We start from the raw sequence: 22,770 nt of genomic DNA, 5'->3' as shown, positions 1-22,770 counted from the left end.
GAGTCTTTTGTAAGTCTATGGAGGCTGGAGGTATGGAGGCTTATTTGGAGCTCTTCCCTGATCATAGCCAATTTCCCCCCTCTGCAAAGATCATATTAGAAAGGCACACGCTGTGGTTGCTGGTAAGCAGGTTACTATAGCTCTCTGTAAGGAGGTTGCCATGGTACCCAGCTGTCTGGGGTGGTTCTAGCCTCGTTTCAGTGTCCTACATTCTAAGTCCATTATCCCTGGTCCAATCTGGGTTACTCTCAACCCATTCTTCTTCTTTCCGGCCTACAAACATGCAACCCAATTCATGGATCAGGCGTTAGATTAAGGTTTGTGAATATGAGTGCGTGTGCATGTTGTGTGTGTTTTCTTCTTCTATGCTATTCTATTGTGTGTGTGTGTGTGTGGTGTCGCACCATTCTTCATGAAGACATCTTTCTCCATCTTGAAAGCTCACTGTACTGTATATCCTTCTTCCTTTTCTACCTCCATTTTCATTCCTCTCCATCTCTGACTACCCACTCTCTCCTCTGTTAACACCTATCCTTCTCTACTCATCTCTCCATTTCTCTCCCCCTCCCTCTCTGTTTCTCTCTCATCGTCTAAATCCTCCATTCAGGGTATGAATGGTTGCTGTGGAAACGGCCTTCGCCCACTCCCTGCTGATGGAGGGTGGTGGTGCTGCAGCAATCTCTCAGTTAGACAGCGTTACCCAGCAACAAGTCACATGGCGTTCCCTAGCAACAACGCTGCCGCAGGGCCCTGCCAATCCTAAACCTCTCTCTTTCTCCAAACAGCCCATATCTCTCTTTCCTTTCCCATGCTTCTTATCGTTCTCGCTCTTTCATCCTCTCCCAAATGACTCAGAATTCCACTAGCACCCTAAACATCGCGGACGTCTTGCCATGCCTTATTCAACACCCTCGCTATCTACCTCTGTGTCTGGTCTTCATCCAACAGTGCCCCCTCCCTCTGCAGGTAACTCAAATGAATCACAGTGAGGAAGTATACTCTCCATTCGAGGTACAATATGTATTACAATATAACACCGTTGTAATATACTGAATCTATGTATTCTTTCTTTTACACTTCAACCTACCTGAGACAACATTTTGAAACAAAGCCAATCGTGCTACATGGCATCATGTGTCTAAGCCACAAGGCTGCACTCACTTCCCTTATTATGAAAACAGTCTGACCCTGCAACATCCTAGCCTGTAGCACTAAGAACCTCCTAACCCTGCATGAGATTCCTCTCTGCACTGAGCCACTCCTGATGAGCTTCCAGGACACTCTGCATGTCCTCTGCCTCCACTGAGTATTGGATTCTCTGGCAGACCATAGACTCAAGGTTTTCCATACGCTGCAAAGAAACTGCAGCCAGGTAGAACAATTCAATAGCTAGATCCCCTCTCTRCCTCTCTCAATCGCCCTACTCACTCTCACTCTCTTTCCCCCTCTAAATTCCTGTATGCACGCACACACATACACACACATACACACACACATATACACACACACACATACACACAGACACAGACACAGTTCAGTCCGTCACAGTGATGATCAACCGCCCACCCTAGAGTCCTACACCTGTGCTCTAACTCCTGTCACTGGACAGTAAATGGATGAGTGCTCAGCCAGGGCTCAGCCTGGGCTGGCTGGCAGTAGAGAGGAGGCAGGCAGCTGACAGGAACACCAAACCACCGCCCAGGCATTCTGACAAACCCTCCGAACTTAACCACAGGAGCTTACCAGTCAACTGTGATCATGTCGTTCCTCTCTGTCTCTCTTGCTTTCTACTTTTCCCTCTCCTTCTCTTTTCATTTCAGTCAGATTCCCAAAATAATCTTCAAAGGCGATTGTTTTTGCTCTCTGTAAATGGATAAATGGCTATTAAATGCCTTACTGGATGCAATTGTCAAAARTGTTCTCGCAACTGGCTATTTTCAGCTGGCGGCTCCCAACAACACTCCATCACAACCAAGTTGTGCAGTTCACTTCACCTGTCAAAGTCWGGCCAACAGCCCACATTTGGCCATCTTGAGAATGCCTCTCATTGGCTCTTTTATTTTGGCAGATTGTGTCGCTGTCTGCCATTGGCCCTCATCTAGTCTTTCAAGCATGCTGCCCCTGGAGTCTCAGCGCTAATGCTTAACATTCCTCTGGCGGGGATTCTAAAAGGTCACCTGCGTGTTTCCCATCTGCCTTCCGTATTCCTACTTATCTGCTGTCATTTCACACCACTGTGTCTGCAGAGTGCCTCCAGCTGGCAGCAGAGAAACTCGGTGTACGTTTGACCCCCGCCCACCCAGGCCAACACATCTCACCTGCAGCGCTGGACACTGTGGGCCAGTTCTGGACCAGCATCCCCTGGGCTCCCTGCATCACTGACGACTCCTCCATATGGACCGAGCTGGAACACAAAACACACATTCACATATGCTCATTAGATACATCAATATTATCCCCTGTTGTATCAACATACTGGATCTGCACATTACCGAGCTGAAAGTAAAGTACAGCRTTGGTCATAGCCTTTGAAAAGCAGCCAGCTGTGTGTACTGGCCCACCAGGTTGTTTAGAAAACTCAAATACAATAAGGTACAGAGCATTTGATTTGCCTAAAATCATTGACAACTGTGTGCCGTTTAATATTTAAAGTGTATTGTTTCTTTCCATTTCCCTTTATCTTGTTGATTTAGTCCCAAAATGTTTTGCATGTGAGCAATCAAGTTTTCAAGATAGGTTACTTTCAACATACAGAAATCTGGCCCCTATCTTGAAAACTTGATTGCTGACATGCAAACATTTTGGGACTATATCAACAATGGACTAATGAAACAAATACCAAAATATAGTTTTTGGGTGGAGTTTTCCTTTTAATGCAAAAATGTAAATCATATGCTTCAAGTGATGCATACTCAGAGAATGGTGGTCAAAATAAATTGTGACCTGAACTCCAATTATGACATCACCCTGGAAAATATTTGAATACAAGCTTACTGGCAGCCCTGGCAGCCCTTTGTGATGTCATTAATCTGAATATTCAGTCCTGAATTATGACATCTGACGGGAAAACTATGACAAAGGACTAAGTTGTTAGCCCATTGTGATGTCACCAATCAGAATGTTCAGATCTGAGTTGTGACATCAGGCGGGAAACTGACAAAAGACTGAGTTTTTAGCATATTCATAGGTTGCACTTCAGTCACTCGGTCGTGTCATGCCATTGTTAGGAACGTTCTCAAGCCTCCCTCTATCGACGGTGCCGTAGTGGTGACCTAAAGTGGTGATAAACCCAGTCATTCTGGACGGAGGCTAAATACTGTTTTGTCTAAATTACACTATAGTGCCTGGGAATACAATGACATTGCTAAAGTAGTCAAATAATTAGTAGMAAATAACTTTGCCAGCATTTTCATGTTGTCAAATTTACTTTAGACAGATGGTGATGTTGTCATTAGCTAGCAAAGTTCGGCAAAAATAACTAGCAATGATAACGTTAGCTAGCTAAAATCCGTTGGCCTCTCATCAATCTTAGTTAGCTAGCTAACGTTATACTGCATCTAAAGTCAATCTGGTGACATCAAAACTTTGACTCAAGGTTTTCCTACTAATTATTTGCCTCCTATTGAATGTCATTGTATTTCCAAGCCACTGTAATGCACTTTGGACTAAATCTTCATCAGCGCTCATTGTTGATGAACGTTCAAAACAATATTGTGATGAAACATGCAACCCATGAACAGGTTGTTATCAATAAAACAMCACAAAACGGTTCATAGTGTTCAATTTGTCTGCTCGAGGACAATGAGACCCTCAGCTCTGCTAAAACCATTTACAACTATCTGCTGTTTGCAAGGGATTGTTAAATAAATGTTACAACTATTTGGCTGTAATATCATCACCTCTTGAAGAGCCTAGTCAGAACTACACATTTCAGATTATTCCATGCAAAACATGCTTTTCATGATCAGTAAACATCAATTGATCATGTATTTACAGATACGTGAGCGTAACTGTAAATACATGTATTTGGCATGTATCTAAGCAAACAACGTGTCATTTAGCTTGCTTCATCAGAGATTAGGCTTTTGGAAAGAGCTTGAAATCGGCAAGTCCTCTTCCTGGTAAAGTTGTCAGTCGGACTCCTGTCATCACCACTATAGTTGGCAAGCAAATATAGTCATCTAGTTTATCCCCTGAAAGTGAGCATTTTAACTAGCCATATTGATGTAATCTGTAATTAGCTACGCTTGGCTAGCCAATTTGACATGATCCATCAATCAATTTAGCCTGTCGTATTTTTCAGAAGCAACCATGATTGGCTAGCCATGATTGACACTCGTAAAAACAATGTTGAAAAGGGGATCATGTTATTTTACTTGGCTAGGTAGGCCTACGTTGGTTAGGTCTACTTATCACTATGTTTAAGCAACTGTACAAAGTATCTACCGGTAGCTTGCAAAGTAAACATGATCAGCTACCAGCATATCTGCAAAGTGCACGCTTCTGCTGCTTGACAGGTAGAGCCCACAAAGGATTGGAAATGAACCTAAACTACTCATACTTGTCAGGTACAGGTCACTTTTGTTCTATATCACTAAAATATCCACTTAATGGTGGCCAATATTGAGCGATATCGTGAGGTTACCCTCACTTATCTGAAATGACATGATCAATTGATGTTTACTGATCATGAAAAGCATGCAGTTACTTGCTGTATAACTCTGATGATAGCGCTAAATGTGCCCAGTTGTTTTGCATGGAATAATCTGAAATGTGTAGTTCTGACTAGGCTCTTCAAGAGGTGATGATATTACAACCAAACAGCTAACATTCATTTAAAATAACTGCACAATCAGTCACCCACTCACACACACACACAGTGTATGTACACACACACTCCATCTTCTAAAGCTCTAATTATCCCTTCGAGGTTGACACCATGCTTTTAATCAGTACTTTTTAGGAAAGCCCGGCAGCATTTAATTTGGTGGATGTTCCCAGTCTGTCTACTCACAGTTTGATGTGTATCTGGGAATGTGTGTGTGTGTGTGTGCCTGTGTGTAAGGTGTGTGCTAATATCTGTGCATACTGATGTGTCTCTGGTCCGTGTAAGTTGACACTCTGGCTTGCCTTGGGTTATTATGGTCTGTTTTGTGTAACTTCACGTCTGATCAGATGAGGAAGAGGGAGAGAAGGACAGGAAAGAAAGGGAGCGATGGAGACAGAGATGGAGAGTGCAGGTGTGATGAGATTGATAGACAGATGTAAGAGATGCAAATAGGGACAGGAGTGGGTGTGGTTACATAGGGGGAGGGGATTAGGGAATGAGACAGAGAGCGAGAGAGAGGGCGAGAGAGAGAGAGAGAGAGAGAGAGAGAGAGAGAGAGAGAGAGAGAGAGAGAGAGAGAGAGAGAGAGAGAGAGAGAGAGAGAGAGAGAGAGAGGAGAGATGCAGCAGTGAGTGGAATGGTAGGCAGAAGAAAACACAACAGCCATAAATTCTACTACAAATTCCTTACCATCTCCATTTCTACATCAAGCCTTGTCAACAAGTAATGGGAAAAAATATTCACTGTTTGTTACAACTAACTGCGCTACTCAACCATTCACTATCACTACCACATCTAATGCACACACAAACCTGAGGGTATTTATGAGTCACAGATGCATTCAGGACTGCATTAATTGTCTTGGCAACCACAAATATGGAGAAGGCCATAAAAACACAGACACACATAAACATGCCCCCTTCTCCCTATACATTCATAATGAATGTAAGGATTGTAGACTTGCAGAGGAGCAGCTAGCCCTGACTGCAGACTCTGCAATGCAGCACACAGCAGAGGTGTGGACTCGAGTCACATGACTTGGACTCGAGTCAGACTCCAGTCACAAATATGATGACTTGCAACTCGACTTTGACTTTAACACCAATGACTCATGACTTGACTTGGACTTGAGCCTTTTGACTCGACCTGACCTGATACCCTCCCCAAGCTCAGATATTAAAAATGATGTTATTAAAAAAGTTTGCAGRGCATCAACTCTTCWTTTAACGGATTACAGTTTGAATCYGACAGCAGCCAATCAAATTGTGCCAGCTGAGAAAAAGTTGTGCGTGGCAGTGCAGAGGAACGTCGGCGGGTGAATTCAGATGGAGCCTTTGGAAAGATGATACCCKAAAMTATTATTTTCAGATATAAAGACGACGCTGTATCAACAAAAAACGGATTGCAACATGCAAAACATGCAGGGAAAAAATGACAGACGGAGGCGCAACAATTTCCAACTTTGTTTGACATTTGAAGCTGCACAAAGAACGGTAAGTCATGGCTAATACAGCCGACAGCTATATATTTTATTACTTTACTAGTGTAGGCTAGTGTACTAGTGTAGTAACGTAACGTTAAATCAATGAGCCTCCACACAGTCAGTCAGTGCGGGAACGTGATCATTGCACCCAAGATTGAGCTACAACTGGCTAGGCAGTTGGTAGCCTAAATCCTGCCTGATGTTACTGCTGTTCCTAAAARCATTGACATACGTTAGCCTACTGTAACCACACAGCGTGAGTGTGTGTTACGGATGGGCGATTGTGTACAAGCCTAKATCGACTGATTGCGCCCCATAGCGATCCTCGATAGTCGATCACTATTGGGGGGGGTCTTTCTCATGGCTACCCATGTATTTCCATAGAAATATAACGTTTATTTGGAAAGTAATAAATACATAGATATTTTTAAAAGCATTCATGATTTGCGTAAATGTAATATACTAACTATTACTCTTGTTAAAAATATGGTATTACATTTGGTAAAGAGCACATTATGACTTGTTTAGGACTCGAAACTCAAAGACTTGACTTGATACTTGACGGTCTTGACTTGAGACTTGACTCAGACTTGCCTGTCTTGATTTGGGACTTGAGTGCTTAGACTTGAGACTTACTTGTGACTTGTAAAACAATGACTTGGTCCCACCTCTGGCACACAGTGTGTACTATGCTCTCTCAGCTATATGAACTATATGCCATTCTGCCCTCTGCAGCAATACACATCATCCAGGGAGGGATGTGGACTTCAGCCTTTAGAACCGTTTATATTGGGTTGGGCATTGGGTGATGCTGAGTTAGAGTCTGTTTGGTGAGGGATATGAGCTGAGGGGTGCTGACTGAGTGTGTGTGTGGGGGGGGGGGGGGTCAGAATGGGGGGTCTGGCGGGTGTGTGTGGGTGTAGAATATGGAGGTGAGGGTTGTGTATTGGCTGTGTGCAATTAGAGGGGTAGGGGGTGTGAAGGTGAAGCGTTTGAAGGCCTTGTGTTATTGCGCTGCCATTTTAAACTCAGCTACAGCAATGCCAAGATGGTGGATATGAATTATTAATGAGTCTGTCACCATGGCATTATATCCAATTTCTCTGAACAACAGAGAAATCACCACTCCAATATCTCTTAACATCATACTCAAATCCATTAAAACTACACCAGAAAACCAGACGTCAATGAGATACTACACAAAAGGAGAACCTGCACTCTTAGCATATGTAAAATGGCTTAATTGTACACTTTTAGAAAAAAGGTGCTTGAGGTTTCTTCGGCTGTCACCATAGGAGAATCCTTTGAAGAACCCATTTTGGTTCCAGGTAGAACCCTTTTAGTTCCAGTTAGAACCSTTTTGTAGAGCCCTTTCCACAGAGGGTTCTAAATGGAACCCAAAAGAGTTTTGCCTGGAACTAAAAAGGGTTCTACCTGGAACCAAAAAGGGTTATCCTATGGGGACAGCAGCAGAACCCTTTTGGAACCCTTTTATTTAAGAGTGTGTGCAGGGGGAAACAGGGGGAAAGCTTGTGTATGTGAGTGTGTGTGTGTGACTGATGTTCTGAGGTTGAGAAAGCTCCCAGTTCGTCAGCCCGTTTGTCTTTCACGGTTCCTGGAATGAAGATGACCTATATACACTAAGGCAGAGGATAGGAGCAGGGCTACTGGGGCCTGGCTGGAACAGCAGGGCTCTGCCCCTCTGTGTGTATGTGTGTTCCCCTTTGGGGTGGCTGACAAGACAGCCAGAGCACAGCTGGCCCAAACAGGGGGGTTGAAGGGGTCAGACACATGTTGAGGAGCCACTAGTTGTGATGGTAGCTGTTGCTCATCTGATCTGAGAGCTGACTGTGGTCAWGTTATGTTGCCTGCAGAGTGCAGTAGTCTGAGAGTGGCTGCCTCTCAGTCTTTGTTGTGCAGGCATGCATGGTGACTCCAGACTTAAAGAGCTATAAAATGGAGGTAACATTTCCTACATGTTGGTCACATACTGTAGCAATATTCCTCCAAGCAATTGTTAATGTTTTGGTAAGGGGCAAGGGGCAAGGGGCTATATACCAACTCAATGGAAGGTGTGGGATCATACCGGAGAGGTGATGCCCCTGATAAAACTGAGGTGGGGTGGGAATCTTTTTAAGAAGAGTTGAAATCACAAGAGGGCAAACGAGTAAAGTGCTTACCTCTGCATCCCTGCCCTCAAAGAAGTGGAGTATCGCCAGTCAGCATTTGGGGCCTTCGGCTAAGAGAGAGAGAGAGAGAGAGAGAGATAGAGGGGGGAAGGGAGAGAGGGCAGAAGGGAGAAAAAAAAAGAGAGGTTAGTTTGATTTCATGCAGAGCTAGGCCAGATATGGTCTCATTAATTAATCATGGTGCACATCCCAGCTCTGCATCCTGATTGGTGCACTGCAGTTCTGGAAAACAGTGTGTCTGCCACTGCCATTACACACACACACACACACACACATACTATGGAAGCCGTTTGGGTCTTTGCGTGTCAAAAAAGATACACGTCGAATAAAACTTTTTGACGCCTCAAATAAACTTGTTGACCAATCAGGACCTGAGTATGACTGCATGCCACGTAAGAATGAAACACGTTCATTAGGTTTTTACGTAGTTATTACACATTGATTACACTATCACTCCTATTCCAACGTCCTAACGAGTCACCAATACCTATGCTATGATGCTGGTAAAGTTTTGTCTCGCACACCTGCCGCTATCGCACGAGCGCAGATACACTTCCCCAAGCTCTGGACAGTGCTGGTCATAAAACAGCTAGCTAGCTGATGTTTGCAAACAATGTTCTTCCCCAAAAACATAGCAAAACGACATAATCTCTTTCATTAGCTATAATTAGCMAGCTAACTATCTAGCTAGGTGTCATCATCTAAAATACCRCTAATTTATAAYACAGTTCTTATTTGACTAATATTGGTAGGACCCGCCTATGTGAAGCTAGCCACAATAAGAATTAGACAAAGTGGAATTTGCGGTTCACCTTGAAAATAAAYGTATCTCAATGAAAGTGATAAATTAATACAAATAGTGGAATCATGGCATAATGGAATAGATCATGCTAAACGAGGTTGGTATGTTCTTATATAAATTCAACAAAATATTATAATTTGTTKATTTYAAAAAAATCTGTTGAAATCACACTGGATMTATTAGACTTTAGAATTGCATTGMGGYKATACTTATTTCACTGTACAGCCTTAACTATGGATTGTGGATAAACGACATGGGGTATCAGTCTACTCAGTYACAGAAAACATTAGCATCGTTGCTCTTATTGCGGGACTCTGAAATTGAGCCACATTTATTGTACCAGTCAACTTACTATGTGTATTGGACACTATTCCATAGGGAAAAAACGCACTATAGCCACAATAGGCTGATTAGGGAAGTGATTTCCCACAGTCAAAGTCGCACTTTAAACAAATCAAATTGTATTATTGGTCACAAACACATATTTAGCAGATGTTATTGCTTGAATTGAATTGCGGGTGTAGCGAAATGCTTGTAAATAAATAAGTAATAGCTATGATGCTAATATTTGCGTAAGCTCTTCCCAGTTGTGTTCTGTGGGTGTTACCGAGTAAACTGATACTCCGTTTCATTGCTCCACATTCCAACATTCCAACCTTGATTAACATTATCTAGTCTAAATATGGCATTATTCCATCAATTGTAACCTTCTGCATCAATTTCAAATAGGGACGTTTATTTCGAAGGCAACACGCAAATTCCACTAATGTGGGTAATCCTTATTGTGGCTAGCTTCACAGCACATAKCCCGGTCCGATCAAACCATACTAGCCAGATGAAGCTAGCTGGCTGCTTATKATGTTKGTTTTGGGCAACAGGGTTAAGTAGCTGGCTAGCTAYTTATTTCAATAGCAGAACAACAAGTGGCTACCTAGCTAATACTTACTCACAGTGATTCCTAAATCATTGCTAAGAATATTGAAAATGACTGCAATGTCTARTGGTCATTGTTTTRAGGCTGGTTGCATTGATGCTAGCTAGGTACCACGCTAAAGCTAGCTAGATACCCCAGAAGTTGCTGATAACGTCTGTATCAAATATATTTGCAAACATTTTTGATCCTGCTCGTTTGATCCTAGTCTAAATTCAAATGCTCACACAAACGTTTTCCCATTTGGTCGAACAAATAAAGCCATATTACCAACGCAGTATTGTACAGCTTTGACGGTGATCATAATGGTGGCGCTTGGCTTGCACMTGCAAATTAAGCACACACAACATTCTATAATATAATTGTGTTATTTGAGGTGTCAAATGTCAAGCTTCTTTGATGCGTCAAATAGTGTTATTTGACTTGTATCTCTTTTGACATGCAAAGACCCAAACGATGTTACATAACACAAATGCCCTTTCTCAAAGCAATGACTTGGAGAACACTGATACACTCTTAGATTCCCTGTATTCTGTCTGTGTGATAGTTATTCTGTGAGAGGATTTGTGAGTTTGTGTATGAGTCAGTGTTATCATTGTGTGTGTGTGTGTGTGTGTGTGTGTGTGTGTGTGTGTGTGTGTGTGTGTGTGTGTGTGTGTGTGTGTGTGTGTGTGGTGTGTGTTGTGTTGTGTGTGTGTGTGTTATCCCTCAACATGAACTCACCCTCCGGTGTGTTGTGTGTTGAGCTCAGAGCTCCAGGCAGCCTTGGTAAACAACTGCCTCATCAGTCAGACTGCAGCTGGGCTTTGGGATAATCCAATCAGGAAGAGCCCCTCTGTCACCAGGGCAACCACATCCTCCATCCCCTGCTTATGTTGGACTGGGGTTAAAGGGTTAAGGGCGGCTCTCCTAGGGCAGTCACACATTATTCAAGTTCATTGATGTTCTCCTCCCGAAAGCTGCTCCCTGTGGGWGTGAGTGCTTTGAATTGATCTCAATAATTAAAGCCTGCAGTTTAGTTTGCTTTCCACAAGGTTTAATGATTGTATGAAGGTTCATAATGGAGCTTCAGAACTTTGGATATGTACACAAATCATAACCACTGATATCAACATCATCAGATCCTTAGACATCAGACCTGTGGGTAGGTTCCAGTACTGTAGTAGTTTAAGCCTCAGCCCTGTTCAGAAGTCAGCAGGCGCCCCAGATAAAGAGCCTACATTATAAATGTTTTAATCAGTTTAATTCTGAGGGGAGTATCTCCTTCTCTGAGACACAGCCTCTCTGAGCGAATCYAATTTGTGGGTCTGGGAAACAGTGGCTGGAGGTTAATTTAATTTRCACAGCCACTCTTATCTTGCCTCTGCTTATTGTTCCTACACCACTGACTGACTGACTGACGGACTGTCTTGACCCATCCAGGACTACAACATAACCACCAAAACATCCAAATCAACCGCTGTGGCCTCCAATCTACATTCTGACAACGTTAAGACAACGTTTTGACCATCAACCTATCCAGCCCCCAGAGCAGAGTGCTGAAACAGGAGAGCATCAGAGAGTACGCCAGCCAGCCCATTAGAGCACACAACCCACATGTCTGCTCGTTAGAGTAAACATGAGTTCACGCCAATTAAACAGGTACAAAAATACAACAAACCATAAACAGTCATTAAAACATGGCTAAAATAACGTCCATGGATTTAAAAAGACATTGCAGCTGAATAACCATTTACACACTCTCAGGAACGTTAATTCCATGAGCTCTACTCTGTTACTCTTATGGAAATGAATTACACCTATTGGAAGTCTTACTGAAGTTAAACAAAAGCCCCATTCAGACCTCACACCAGTGGTTCCTTGCTAAAGAACATGTTTATCATCATTGCTGCTGCAGTTCTTAACCTTCCAGCCTTGTGGTAAAACATGTGCAGCGCCGCGTATTTGTCATTTCCTGTAGCACTCAGCCTTGACTCCTAAGCCATGCTCGAACATGAATGCCAACACTTTCCTACGGCTGCATAGTGCTGCAGTGGAAGAGGGTCTAGAGAGCTGAGACAGTAGAAAAGACTAATAGAGAGAAGTCTGAATGAGGAGTCCATGTGGCAGACTGGAGAGAAAAGACAGGAAGACTAATACTGGGAGGATCTTTGGGTTACTGCAATTTAACCCAACAGACTAAAGAAGGAAAAAACACAAATATATACATGCAAACACACACACAAACACACACACACACACACACACACACACACACACACACACACACACACACACACACACACACACACACACACACACACACACACACACACACACACACACACACACACACACACACACACACACACACACACACACACACACACACACACACACACACACACACACACAGATACTGTGCATCCACATTTAAACTGGAGATATCACAGGCACAAAGCCTGACACTGTGAGATATGATGAAGTCAAACACACTTGGACAGAGAATGAGCCAGAGGTAGAGTCAAATTGACCTGCACTGACTGAATATTTGATGACAACATCAAAGTGAAGCACAAATCCCTGAATCATCAGAAATACAGCAGGACTCCAAAAAGTCTTCCAATCTGACACTAATGCAGTGTGAGCGCTGAGCTGGGTGGAGGAAGAAGCTACACTGTGCAACCAGGGAGAGGAACAAAGAGACACACAACCACTCACACTGGCCAGTCATCAAAGAAACATGTCAAAACTGACACCGTCTCAAGACATACCAGCACAACAAAACTAGAATATGACAACAAAGCAAAAAATGTGACAACGAACAACTTCAGCTAGAATGTAGAACTACCGAGCATCTAAAGCCCTTCATGTAACAAACAGAACCAAGAACAGTTGTATGACGGAATGCTAGAACACTCATTTAAGACAACKAGCACCAACATACAGTAACCAATACAAATTAAAGCCTAGTATGTCATCTGGAGAGGTGACAGATTGTGAGACTACTTCTGTTATGCCATGCACGACCTGTCTGTCATTTGATAGGTAAAAAAATGACGCACCTCTGGACAGACTTGCAATGAAGCGTCGGGCATGCTCAGTCTCCGTACAAACCCGCTTCCACCCGTGAAGAAGCGCTCGGAACCCCAGGTGCCGCTGATGGGCCGGCCTGTGTTGTAGAACATYAAGGTGTCGCTTCCTGAGGTGGCCGTCAGGCAGGTCTTGTAGCAGTAGGTCTTGGTCATGGAGCCATTCCCACGCACCTCAATGTAGTGAGGCTCCACTTTGAGGTCTCTCCGCAGCGCCACATTGTTATTGGGTTGTCCCCCACCTCCACCACCAGAACCACCTACTGTGCTGCTGCTCCCGCCATCAGGGGGGGTCTTCTGGGACACACAGCAGGGGGAGCAGGAACCAGGCTGGGTGCAGTAGGCATGGCAGCGCACGATGGCCAGCACCACCACGGTCACCAGGAACACAAAGGTGGTGGCGCTCAGGGCCACGATCAGGTAGAGGGTCACGTTGGAGAAGAGCAGGGTGCTGTGGGGCCGGATGACCCTCTTGGGGTCAGGGGTCACCTTGGGTGGCACCTCCATGACGGCCACYTTGACAGTGGCGGTGGAGGAGAGAGGCGGCTGGCCGTGGTCTCTCACCAGTACAGTCAGGCTGAAGGAGGTGGAGTTGTCCTCCAGGACCCTGCGCGTGGTGCGGATCTCCCCTGTGTGTTCATGCACCTTGAACAGGTCCAAGTCTGTGGACTGATCCAACACATAGATCAGCCAGGCGTTGGGACCCGCGTCTGCGTCGTACGCCACCACCTTGGTCACCAGGACGCCAGCCTCAGCGTTCTTCAGCACTGTCTCTATAGAGCGTGTGCCGTTGCCTGGGGGTTTGACGATCTCAGGAATGTGGTCGTTCTGGTCCATGATGTAGATGTAGACAGTGGCCACCCGGCTGAGGGGTGGGATGCCCCCGTCCTGAGCTTTGACCTGGAAGTGGAATTCCCTGAGTGACTCYTAGTCAAAGGCGCGCAGGGCGTATGCCTCTCCCGTGTCGGCCTTCACAGAGACATAGGAGGTGACGGGGATACCGTGGTTGTTGTCATTGAGGACGGTGTAGGTGATGCGTGCGTTCTCGTTGACATCGGAGTCCTGGGCCTTCACGGTGCACAGCGAGGCCCCGGGGGCATTGTTCTCAGTCACATAGACTGTGTAAGAGGTCTGCTCGAAGCGCGGCGGGTTGTCATTCACATCAGCCACATCCACCTGTATTGTCTTCTGGGAGGAGAGGGGTGGGGTGCCGCCGTCAGTGGCGCTAAGGGTGACATTGTACGCAGCGGTGGTCTCACGATCCAGGAAGGCGGAGGTGACCAGGGTGTAGTAGTTTCTGAAGGACTTGATCTTGAAGGGCAGSCCCAGCGGTATCTCCAGGTTCACCTGTTTGTTGGCACCAGAGTCCCGGTCTGTGACACTGATCAGGGCCACCACGGTGTCAGCCCGGGCATCCTCCCTCACTGGGCTGGAGAGAGAGGACAGGACTATCTCTGGGACGTTGTCATTCACATCCACCACCTCCACCACCACCTTACAGTGAGCTGCCACAGCACCAGGGCCTTTATCCATGGCCTGGATGTACATCTCATAAGAGTTGGTTTCTTCGTAGTCCACAATGCTCCTCACTCTGATCTCTCCCGTGTTGCTGTCCATGCTGAACATCTGTCTGACTCTCTCAGGAGTGTAGCTGCTGAAAGAGTAATACACCTCCCCATTGGTACCCTCGTCATGGTCTGTGGCATTCAATTTGATGACCAGTGTGTCTTTTGGTGAGTTTTCTAACAATTTGACTTTGTACACTGAGCTGTCAAATACAGGAACGTTGTCATTGGTGTCCAGGACTCGCACATTAATTAGAGCTGAACCGGTTTTTGCTGGTGTTCCGCCATCTGCAGCAGTCAGAATGAATTGGTGGTAAGGCGCCAGCTCACGGTCAAGGGYCTTTTTGAGCACGAGCTCAATGCTCTTGCTGTTGAGAGAGGGCTTGTTGGAATCAAGTGCGAAGTGTTCGTTTGGGCTGAGTCGATACAGACGAACGGAATTGGATCCCACATCCGGATCCACGGCGTTCTCAATGGGGAAACGAGACCCTGGTAAAGCCGATTCTGCAATTTCCAATTGATACTCGTCACTAGGGAACTGCGGCGCATTGTCATTCGCATCCACAATCTCCACCTCGACATTGTGCACCTCGGATGGGTTTTCAACAAGCACCTCTAAATGTATAAGACAGGTGCTGCTCAAATCACACAGCGTCTCTCTGTCGATTCGTTCATTGACTAGTAATTTCCCATTTTGGGGATTGACATCCACATACCGTTTTCCACTGCTGGTTACCTTTATCTTTCGATTGGAGAGCTTTCGGATATCCAACCCCAAGTCCTGCACAAGATCCCCCACCTCCGCTCCATTTTCTAATTCCTCCTGAATAGAGTACAGTAGTTGTCCAAGTGAAAGGCCACACAATAAGAAAAATACAACAAACGAAAGAGCCACATTGTTTCCTATACAGCTACATATCCCCATAACAGCCATTGCAAGCTCATGGGATCCGCAGACGGATTAAATACTGCTTTCCGCCTTTTTAGCTTGCAATACCTCGCCTCGCACCACCGCATTAAAATGGGCTAATTCGTTCCCCGTTAGGTGCAGGAGGAACGGCACATCCATTCCGTCATCTGTTTGAGTGAATACTTCTCTAATGCATCCATGTTTCTCTTGTCCGTGCTGCCTTTTTCTCTCTCCTCTGCACGCGGCTGACGGGTGTATTTCCATGCCACTGGTGCTCGGTATCGCCCTCTCTCTCTCTCTCTCTCTCTCTCTCTCTCTCTCTCTCTCTCCTCTTCCCCAATGGTGCAACCGCCCCCTCCCCATCCATTTATCCCCGTCTCTCTCTCAATCCACTGCTTAATGTGATGGTGTCGGGACAGAGCGTCGGGGGGAGGGGCCGTGTGCTTAAAGACCGCTGGCTGGATGGATTTCAGCACCTTAAGAAAAGGAACAGCGACTGGATACAACCCCACCAAATCCGTCGCCTTAGATTGGTTTTATTTACAGCCATTTACCGTGTGTTTGTGCCATTGTATTGTGTAACTACTGCAATACATCACTCGTTTAAATGGAGATGGAAAACCTACACAGCTGTATGGTTGAAAATGAAATGATTCATGTGGTTGCTCATAATACAGGCTTACCCCACCAATTARTCCCGAGACCCTTTTTATCATTATACCAAATGTGCAATTACCCCATGCTGCGAAGCAAAACCCCGCAGTCAAATTTTACAACAGGTATCTCAAACGAGGCACGTTCTGGGGACTGTAATTGCCTGACCTCCTTTGTTTGAATTGAAACAGCTGCATGGCGGCTTCCKCTAAAGCGGCTCTCATATTAGCTCTCGACTCTGCTATCGCGCACCCTACACCTCCACATTTTGGCAGGGAACGCAACCGAAGCAGATTACGCGCATCGCCCTGACATCCACAACCTTCTCTAACACAAGGATCGCTGCTGTCAGTGCTCGACCCCAGAGTGTCAGCTCAAATAATCCCATCTAAAATGCCCGAGGTGTCTCCAATAAGCCCGACTTCTTCCCCTCTGTTTCACCACTGTGCACGCAGTACTATGCAACCCCTACTTTTCTTCATCATCATCCTAATTACCAGCACCATCACTTTTACCATCACCATAACCATCTTCATCATGCACATCATCATCTTCATGATGCGCACCCACATTATCATGGTCTTCATCAGCATGATTGTCATCATCCTCATCATTGTCAACATGTAACAGCTTTGACAAGAGACAGTTCGTGTAATTCTGGCGAGCACGCCCGAGGCACGCMCTCTGTGCATCCATCAACAAAACTGGAGCAAATTCATCTGACACTCTGAAACTGATGACATAAACTACAGTCTATTCAGAGTGATGATTGAGTCCTGCACACATGAGTTGGCGAAGGGGGAACTTGTGGTAGACCTATGCCTTTTAACGGACACTTTAAAACGTCTTGTCTTTAAAACATCTCTACATGTTATAATACTGGCCGAATTCACTGTAATGATATGGCGTTAAATGCAATATCTTCCTTTCTCATTGGGCAAACTAACATKAAGTAAATATACTGTAATTTTGGGACTTCTCAGTAAATATTTTTACGGTTGGTAAATGGCCAAACACAAACCTGSTCCTTAAGGACAAACAGAATACATAGACCTTATCAACAACTTACACAATACAGATATTATTTTTCTACAGAGAAGTAAGAAGCTTCTCTCTGTGGTTAAAATCAGGAGATGACCAGACTTCAAGAGGGATGGTGTCGTAAAGGTCATGTATTTGCTGAGAGACACTTTGGGCGCTGACATCAGCTAAATAAATTCAGGTGACGCAATACATCACAACTTAGTGCTTCRGTTAATGACTCTGAGCGGTGAGCGGTGAAGTCAATTTGTATCAATAGCTTCGCTGTATCTAACAGGCCGTTGAACGGCTTGCTTGTGTTTCCCACTTTGTGAGCTTATAAGGTCAACAAAAGGCACRGTTTGAAAGGCACTGTTTACCTGACTTTTGATGATGCAATGTGTGTGTGCATGCGTGCTCGAGAGAAAGAGAGAGACAGGTTTGAAAGCCCATTATCTACAACACGGACCTGTCAATCTAAACCTAGGTGGGTCTATGCATTAGCAAAAACAGATCATTCGCAGAGAATCAGAGGATCTTGCGACATGGGTGAGTTATTCCGGCAGCAGGCAGGGGATTGCAGACCACTGATTCACTGTGCAGCCATATCCGTAGTCCTCTCTCCACATGCCAGGGAAACCCCACATCCTAATGACTCTGTCTGACCAAGACACCCTGCCCTCATCACAAGAAGAGGAAACGAGACATCTGAGCTGAACTCGCAAAGGAATACTGGSTGGAAAGGTTACATAGACAAATCTAACATAGCCAATCAATTCTAGAGATGCTGTTGCTGRACACCAGCTATGTACCCTTACAAATCATGCCATGTTACCTTGTTGGATACTGAAAATGGGAAAATAACATCTGGAATGGCTCCACTYAGAAAATGTGCATAGTTTCCCAGCCTTACACTCACAAAGAAGGGTTTTCCTGCTGCGGACTCTGATTGAAATAMCTCAGCCTCACTCTGTAAATATACAATAAACCCTTCCTAGTGACTCAGGTCCTGAACACATCTTTGTTCTAATATCCTGGGSCCTCATTTATAAACGTTGCCATTTTAAACAACATTTCTGAAAAGACCGTGCACGCACAAAAATATMTATAAACTTGGCGCACTTCGTACATACGCACATTAACCGTTATAAATCAGACCTTTTGTAAAATTGTGAACGTGTGAACGAACATGATAACTTCGGCTGAATAACGCCCATTATGGTGACAATAACGTCCTGATTTGCTGTATAGTTTGGAAGTATTGAAATTAGGCCAAGACAGTATCTAAAGGAAATTGCAATCGTGAACTTGATCAAATGTCGTTGGAGGTGTTGGCCGAATGTTTTCTTGTGACTTGCTGTATCTGACCTTTTCTGAAAGACAAAAACAATTGCAAATTGTTGTGGACCTGGAAATAGGTCGTTGAATTCAAACGTTTTGCATTTACTTTTTCCCGAACCTGAATATGCTGTGGTGCCTATCAWTAAACTATAAGCTTCGGATCAGATCGCATAGAGCAACATACTTTAAATAGCGTAGATATTTACTGCAGTCTGTGAAGTGGGTCCAATTAAATGAGAGATGGGACAAATGGTAGCCTATCCTCACTTTTTATTGATTTTATTTTTGTGTATTTTATTTGTATTATTATTATTATGCCACCCCCCCCCCCCCATGCAGTAGCTACATGGCAAGAATAAAGTCATTTGATATGTTGATATTCACTACATCTGGATAGATAGTACTTTAAACATTATACATCGTGTTTTCAATAAAAAAAATATTACGGAACATGAGCTTTTAAAACCACCCCTCAGCTACTCTCAGTCCATCAACCTATTTCCATAGACCACCCTCGTATGATTTCCATCTACCATATGTTTTCAACGTTTGCGGGAGGATAAGCACATTCTCACGTCAAGTTCAGTCTTTATAAATGCTTATATTTGCTGGAAACTGGCACACGCATGTTTTGGGGCATATTTTGTGTATACACAACGTTTATAAATGAGACCCGGGTCCTGCTTCTCATCAACAGGAGCAGGAAGCTATCTGACGCAGACAGAGCGATAAGGTGAGAGGCAAAGAGAGTGACATGGACAGATGGGTAGAAAAACAGAAAACAATTGTACACAGATAGACAGTGTGTGAGAGAGATATGGAAATTGTGAGTAAAAGAGATGCTGTAGGTACTGCTATAAACATGCATCTTGCCTTCAGCAACTTCCAAAAATCAACATACAAAAAGTTGATACAAACCTAGCAAGGGGTTGTCTTTGCATCCCAGAACTATGCCTCTTGAATAGTTCAAAATGATTCTGTGCAAAGACAAGTTTAAAATAAAAGACTTCTTTCTATGAGCCAGTATTAGAGAGCGAAAGAAAGTGAGAAAGAGAAAGATAGGGAGAGAGAGAGAGAGAGAGAGGGAGGGAGAGAAAGAGAGAGAGAGAGAGAGGGAGAGGGAGGGAGAGAAAGAGAGGGGGAGAGAGAGCGATGCAATGCATGCAGGGCAGAATTAGGCCAATATCCACTAATAATAAAAACTCAAAAAAGAGCAATTAAGTTTTGGAAACATCTAAAATACAGTGACCCCCTCTCATATCACTACCAAGCCCTGCAATGCCAAGAGCTGAGCAAAGAAAAGAGTCCCCTCATCCAGCTGGTCCTGGGGCTGAGTTCACAAACCTGTTCTACTAACACACTGAAGCCTCAGGGCCAGAACATCCAATCAATCGGGATAAACTAAATTACAACACAGTCAAAAACAAAACGACATTGCTTATTGGGAAACACAAGCACAAACACAAAGTAAAATGCAGTGCTATCTGGCCCTAAATAGACAGTACACTGTGGCTAAATATTTGACCATGGTTACTGATCAAAACCTTAGAAAAACCTTGACAAAGTACAGGCTCAGTGAGCACAGCCTTGCCATTGAGAAGGGTAGACACAGGAAAAKCTGGCTCCCTGTAGAGGAAAGGCTGTGCAACCACTGCACAACAGCAGAACCTGAGACGGAGCTGCATTTCCTGACAAAATGTAAAAAATATAAAACAATTAGAGAGTGTTATTTCCCCAAATTTGAAACCCTTATTCAAGGTAAAGACCTCTCTGATGAGAGTAGGCTACCAGTCCTGTTGGGGGAGGACGCAGAGAGCTGTGGGTTGGGAGCGCACTACATTGCTGCCTGCCATAAATTGAGGGACAGTGTCTGACAAACCAATGAAGGGAGGGAGGGAGGGAGGGAGGGAGGGAGGGAGGGAGTTGGGCTAGTATGGGAGACCCAGTTCCAGTCCTTATCTTTATCATGTGTTTTATTTTGATAACTTGTGCAATGTTTTAGGGTTAATGTGTTATTTCTGTTTACTATCAATTGCTTTACACCATTAGATGGTTCCTCTCTTGTCAATAAAGCTTATTTCAATTTGGACAAGAGAGCGACATAAAGATTAGTACAGGGGAGGACACAGAACAGTAAGCAGGAGGAGAGGGGTCTGTCTAAGTGGAAAAAAGGCTGATGGCACCACTCCACTCCCCTTCATGTTGACACAACATAATGATGACCTCTGAACCCTAGACAGTGGTGCAMTCTCTTTGGCATCTGACCTCACACCCAACGCAGACGGGACACCGTTGTTCAGACATGTCCTCCATCTTTCTCTGAGGATCCTTGTTTGAGCTCCTCTCCTGACCTCCTCGCTTATGTAAGTGTGCTGGATTTCAGCTGAGGTGCACTCAATTGAGAGAGCAGACAGACAGCCCCCACCACAGCACAGCAGAACAGCGCCCTCGGCAAGGGCAACTGCGGACACACAGCCAGCCGCAGGCTCCACTGCAACAGGGACACTCAAGACAAACCCTCTCTTTCTAACTGCACTCAAAACGGCATCTCCCTCTCTCTACTCCTCCCTTTATCAGACACCATCCCCTCACTCGTTCCAATTATTTATCCATCTATCTCTCTTTCCCTCCTCTCTTGTTCTCAAGCTGCGACCGGAGACTGCTGTTGCCTCCAGCTGAAGCTTTTGAGCACAGAAACAGCATGACTAGATGTGACAGTGGGTGCCCTCTAGTGTCCATGACTCACTGCAGTATTGTATGAGTTCCCAACATTGTGCACATTTCATAGTGCCTGCTGATGTCTGCCTTGTCCATCCCAAAACCTAAATATGTTAGAGGAGCAAGTCAGGTCTATTCATTTCTAAGTCTGTGTCATGATATACTGTATCTACATTAAGCAGGTGACAATTGACATGAAGCTTAGCCATCAACTACACCCTAACCCAGGCTCCAATGGCTTGAGAGATTGGTTTGTCTAAGTACAATAACCTGAACAGTACAAAACTAGCTGGTGGTGGACTTTATACAAGGAGATCAATCCTGGCATTCACAYAATATGAGGCAGCAGGTGAATGTAACTGTTGAATTTCAGAAACTTGCATCATGTCATCTCCAAGGTCAATTAGATGTGTATGACATAGTAATGGAAACCAGGAAGGCTTGAGTCAGAGAATGACTGCTAATTTGTGTCTGTGTCTCTGTGCCAATGCACAAACATTTCTACTGTACATCCTACCACACCCTGTTTCAGTCCTGGAGCCCTGAGCTATGAATGATAACCCCAACTCTCCTCCCATTGAACTCTGATCCAGTACCAGAGCTGTTGGAGCGGGCTGATGACCTCACTGCCCTCCTTTGTGCATTCTGGTGTAATCAGAAGGCTCTGGGCGATGGCTGATGACCTCACTGCCCTCCTCTGTGCATTCTGGTGTAATCAGACGGCTCTGGGTGATGACTGATGACCTCACAGCTCCTCCTCATCAGCTGCAGCCAGAGTATCCTCTCTCTGCTCTGACTCACTGATCCAAATGGGTCAAGCATCTCTCTCAAACGCTCACACTGAAACTGTGACTAATCATATCACACTGAGCATGGGAAGCCATAACAATTCCTAGAGAAACACTATTTTTCCACACAAGACGAGTCGCCTTAGCCTATCATTTTAATGTTTTCCTTTTCTTCATTTTACCTTTATTTTACTAGGCAAGTCAGTTAAGAACAAATTCTTATTTACAYTGACGACCTACACCGGCCAAACCTGGACGACGCTGGGCCAATTGTGCGCCGCCCTACGGGACTCCCAATCATGTCTGGTTGTGATACAGCCTGGAATCGAACCAGGGTGTCTGTAGTGACGCCTCAAGCACTAAGATGCAGTGCCTTAGACCGCTGCACCACCCGGGAGCCCTTATAATGTGAATGAGTGAGAAATTCCTGACTTATACACTACCGTTCAAAGTTTGGGGTCACTTAGAAC

The 22,770-nt window shown here is 44.7% G+C and overlaps 1 protein-coding gene across 3 annotated transcripts in view; it reads right to left on the bottom strand.

Moving 5' to 3' along the window:
* LOC111950711 (protocadherin alpha-C2-like) overlaps window positions 1–22,770 on the bottom strand; it is a 33,389-nt gene that overhangs the window by 2,634 nt on the left and 7,985 nt on the right. The window contains 3 exon segments of one of the 3 annotated variants that reach the window (XM_023968526.2): window positions 2,319–2,404; window positions 8,492–8,550; window positions 13,278–16,124. In XM_023968526.2, the coding sequence (XP_023824294.1) occupies window positions 2,319–2,404; window positions 8,492–8,550; window positions 13,278–15,803 (2,671 nt within the window). In that variant the 5' untranslated portion in view covers window positions 15,804–16,124. 3 annotated transcript variants of the gene reach the window in all.

Source organism: Salvelinus sp. IW2-2015, linkage group LG23, assembly GCF_002910315.2.
Source record: "Salvelinus sp. IW2-2015 linkage group LG23, ASM291031v2, whole genome shotgun sequence".
Taxonomy (NCBI): Eukaryota; Metazoa; Chordata; class Actinopteri; order Salmoniformes; family Salmonidae; genus Salvelinus; species Salvelinus sp. IW2-2015.
The sequence above is the reverse complement of the archived record's forward strand: the minus strand, read 5'-3'. Positions and strand labels throughout refer to the sequence as shown.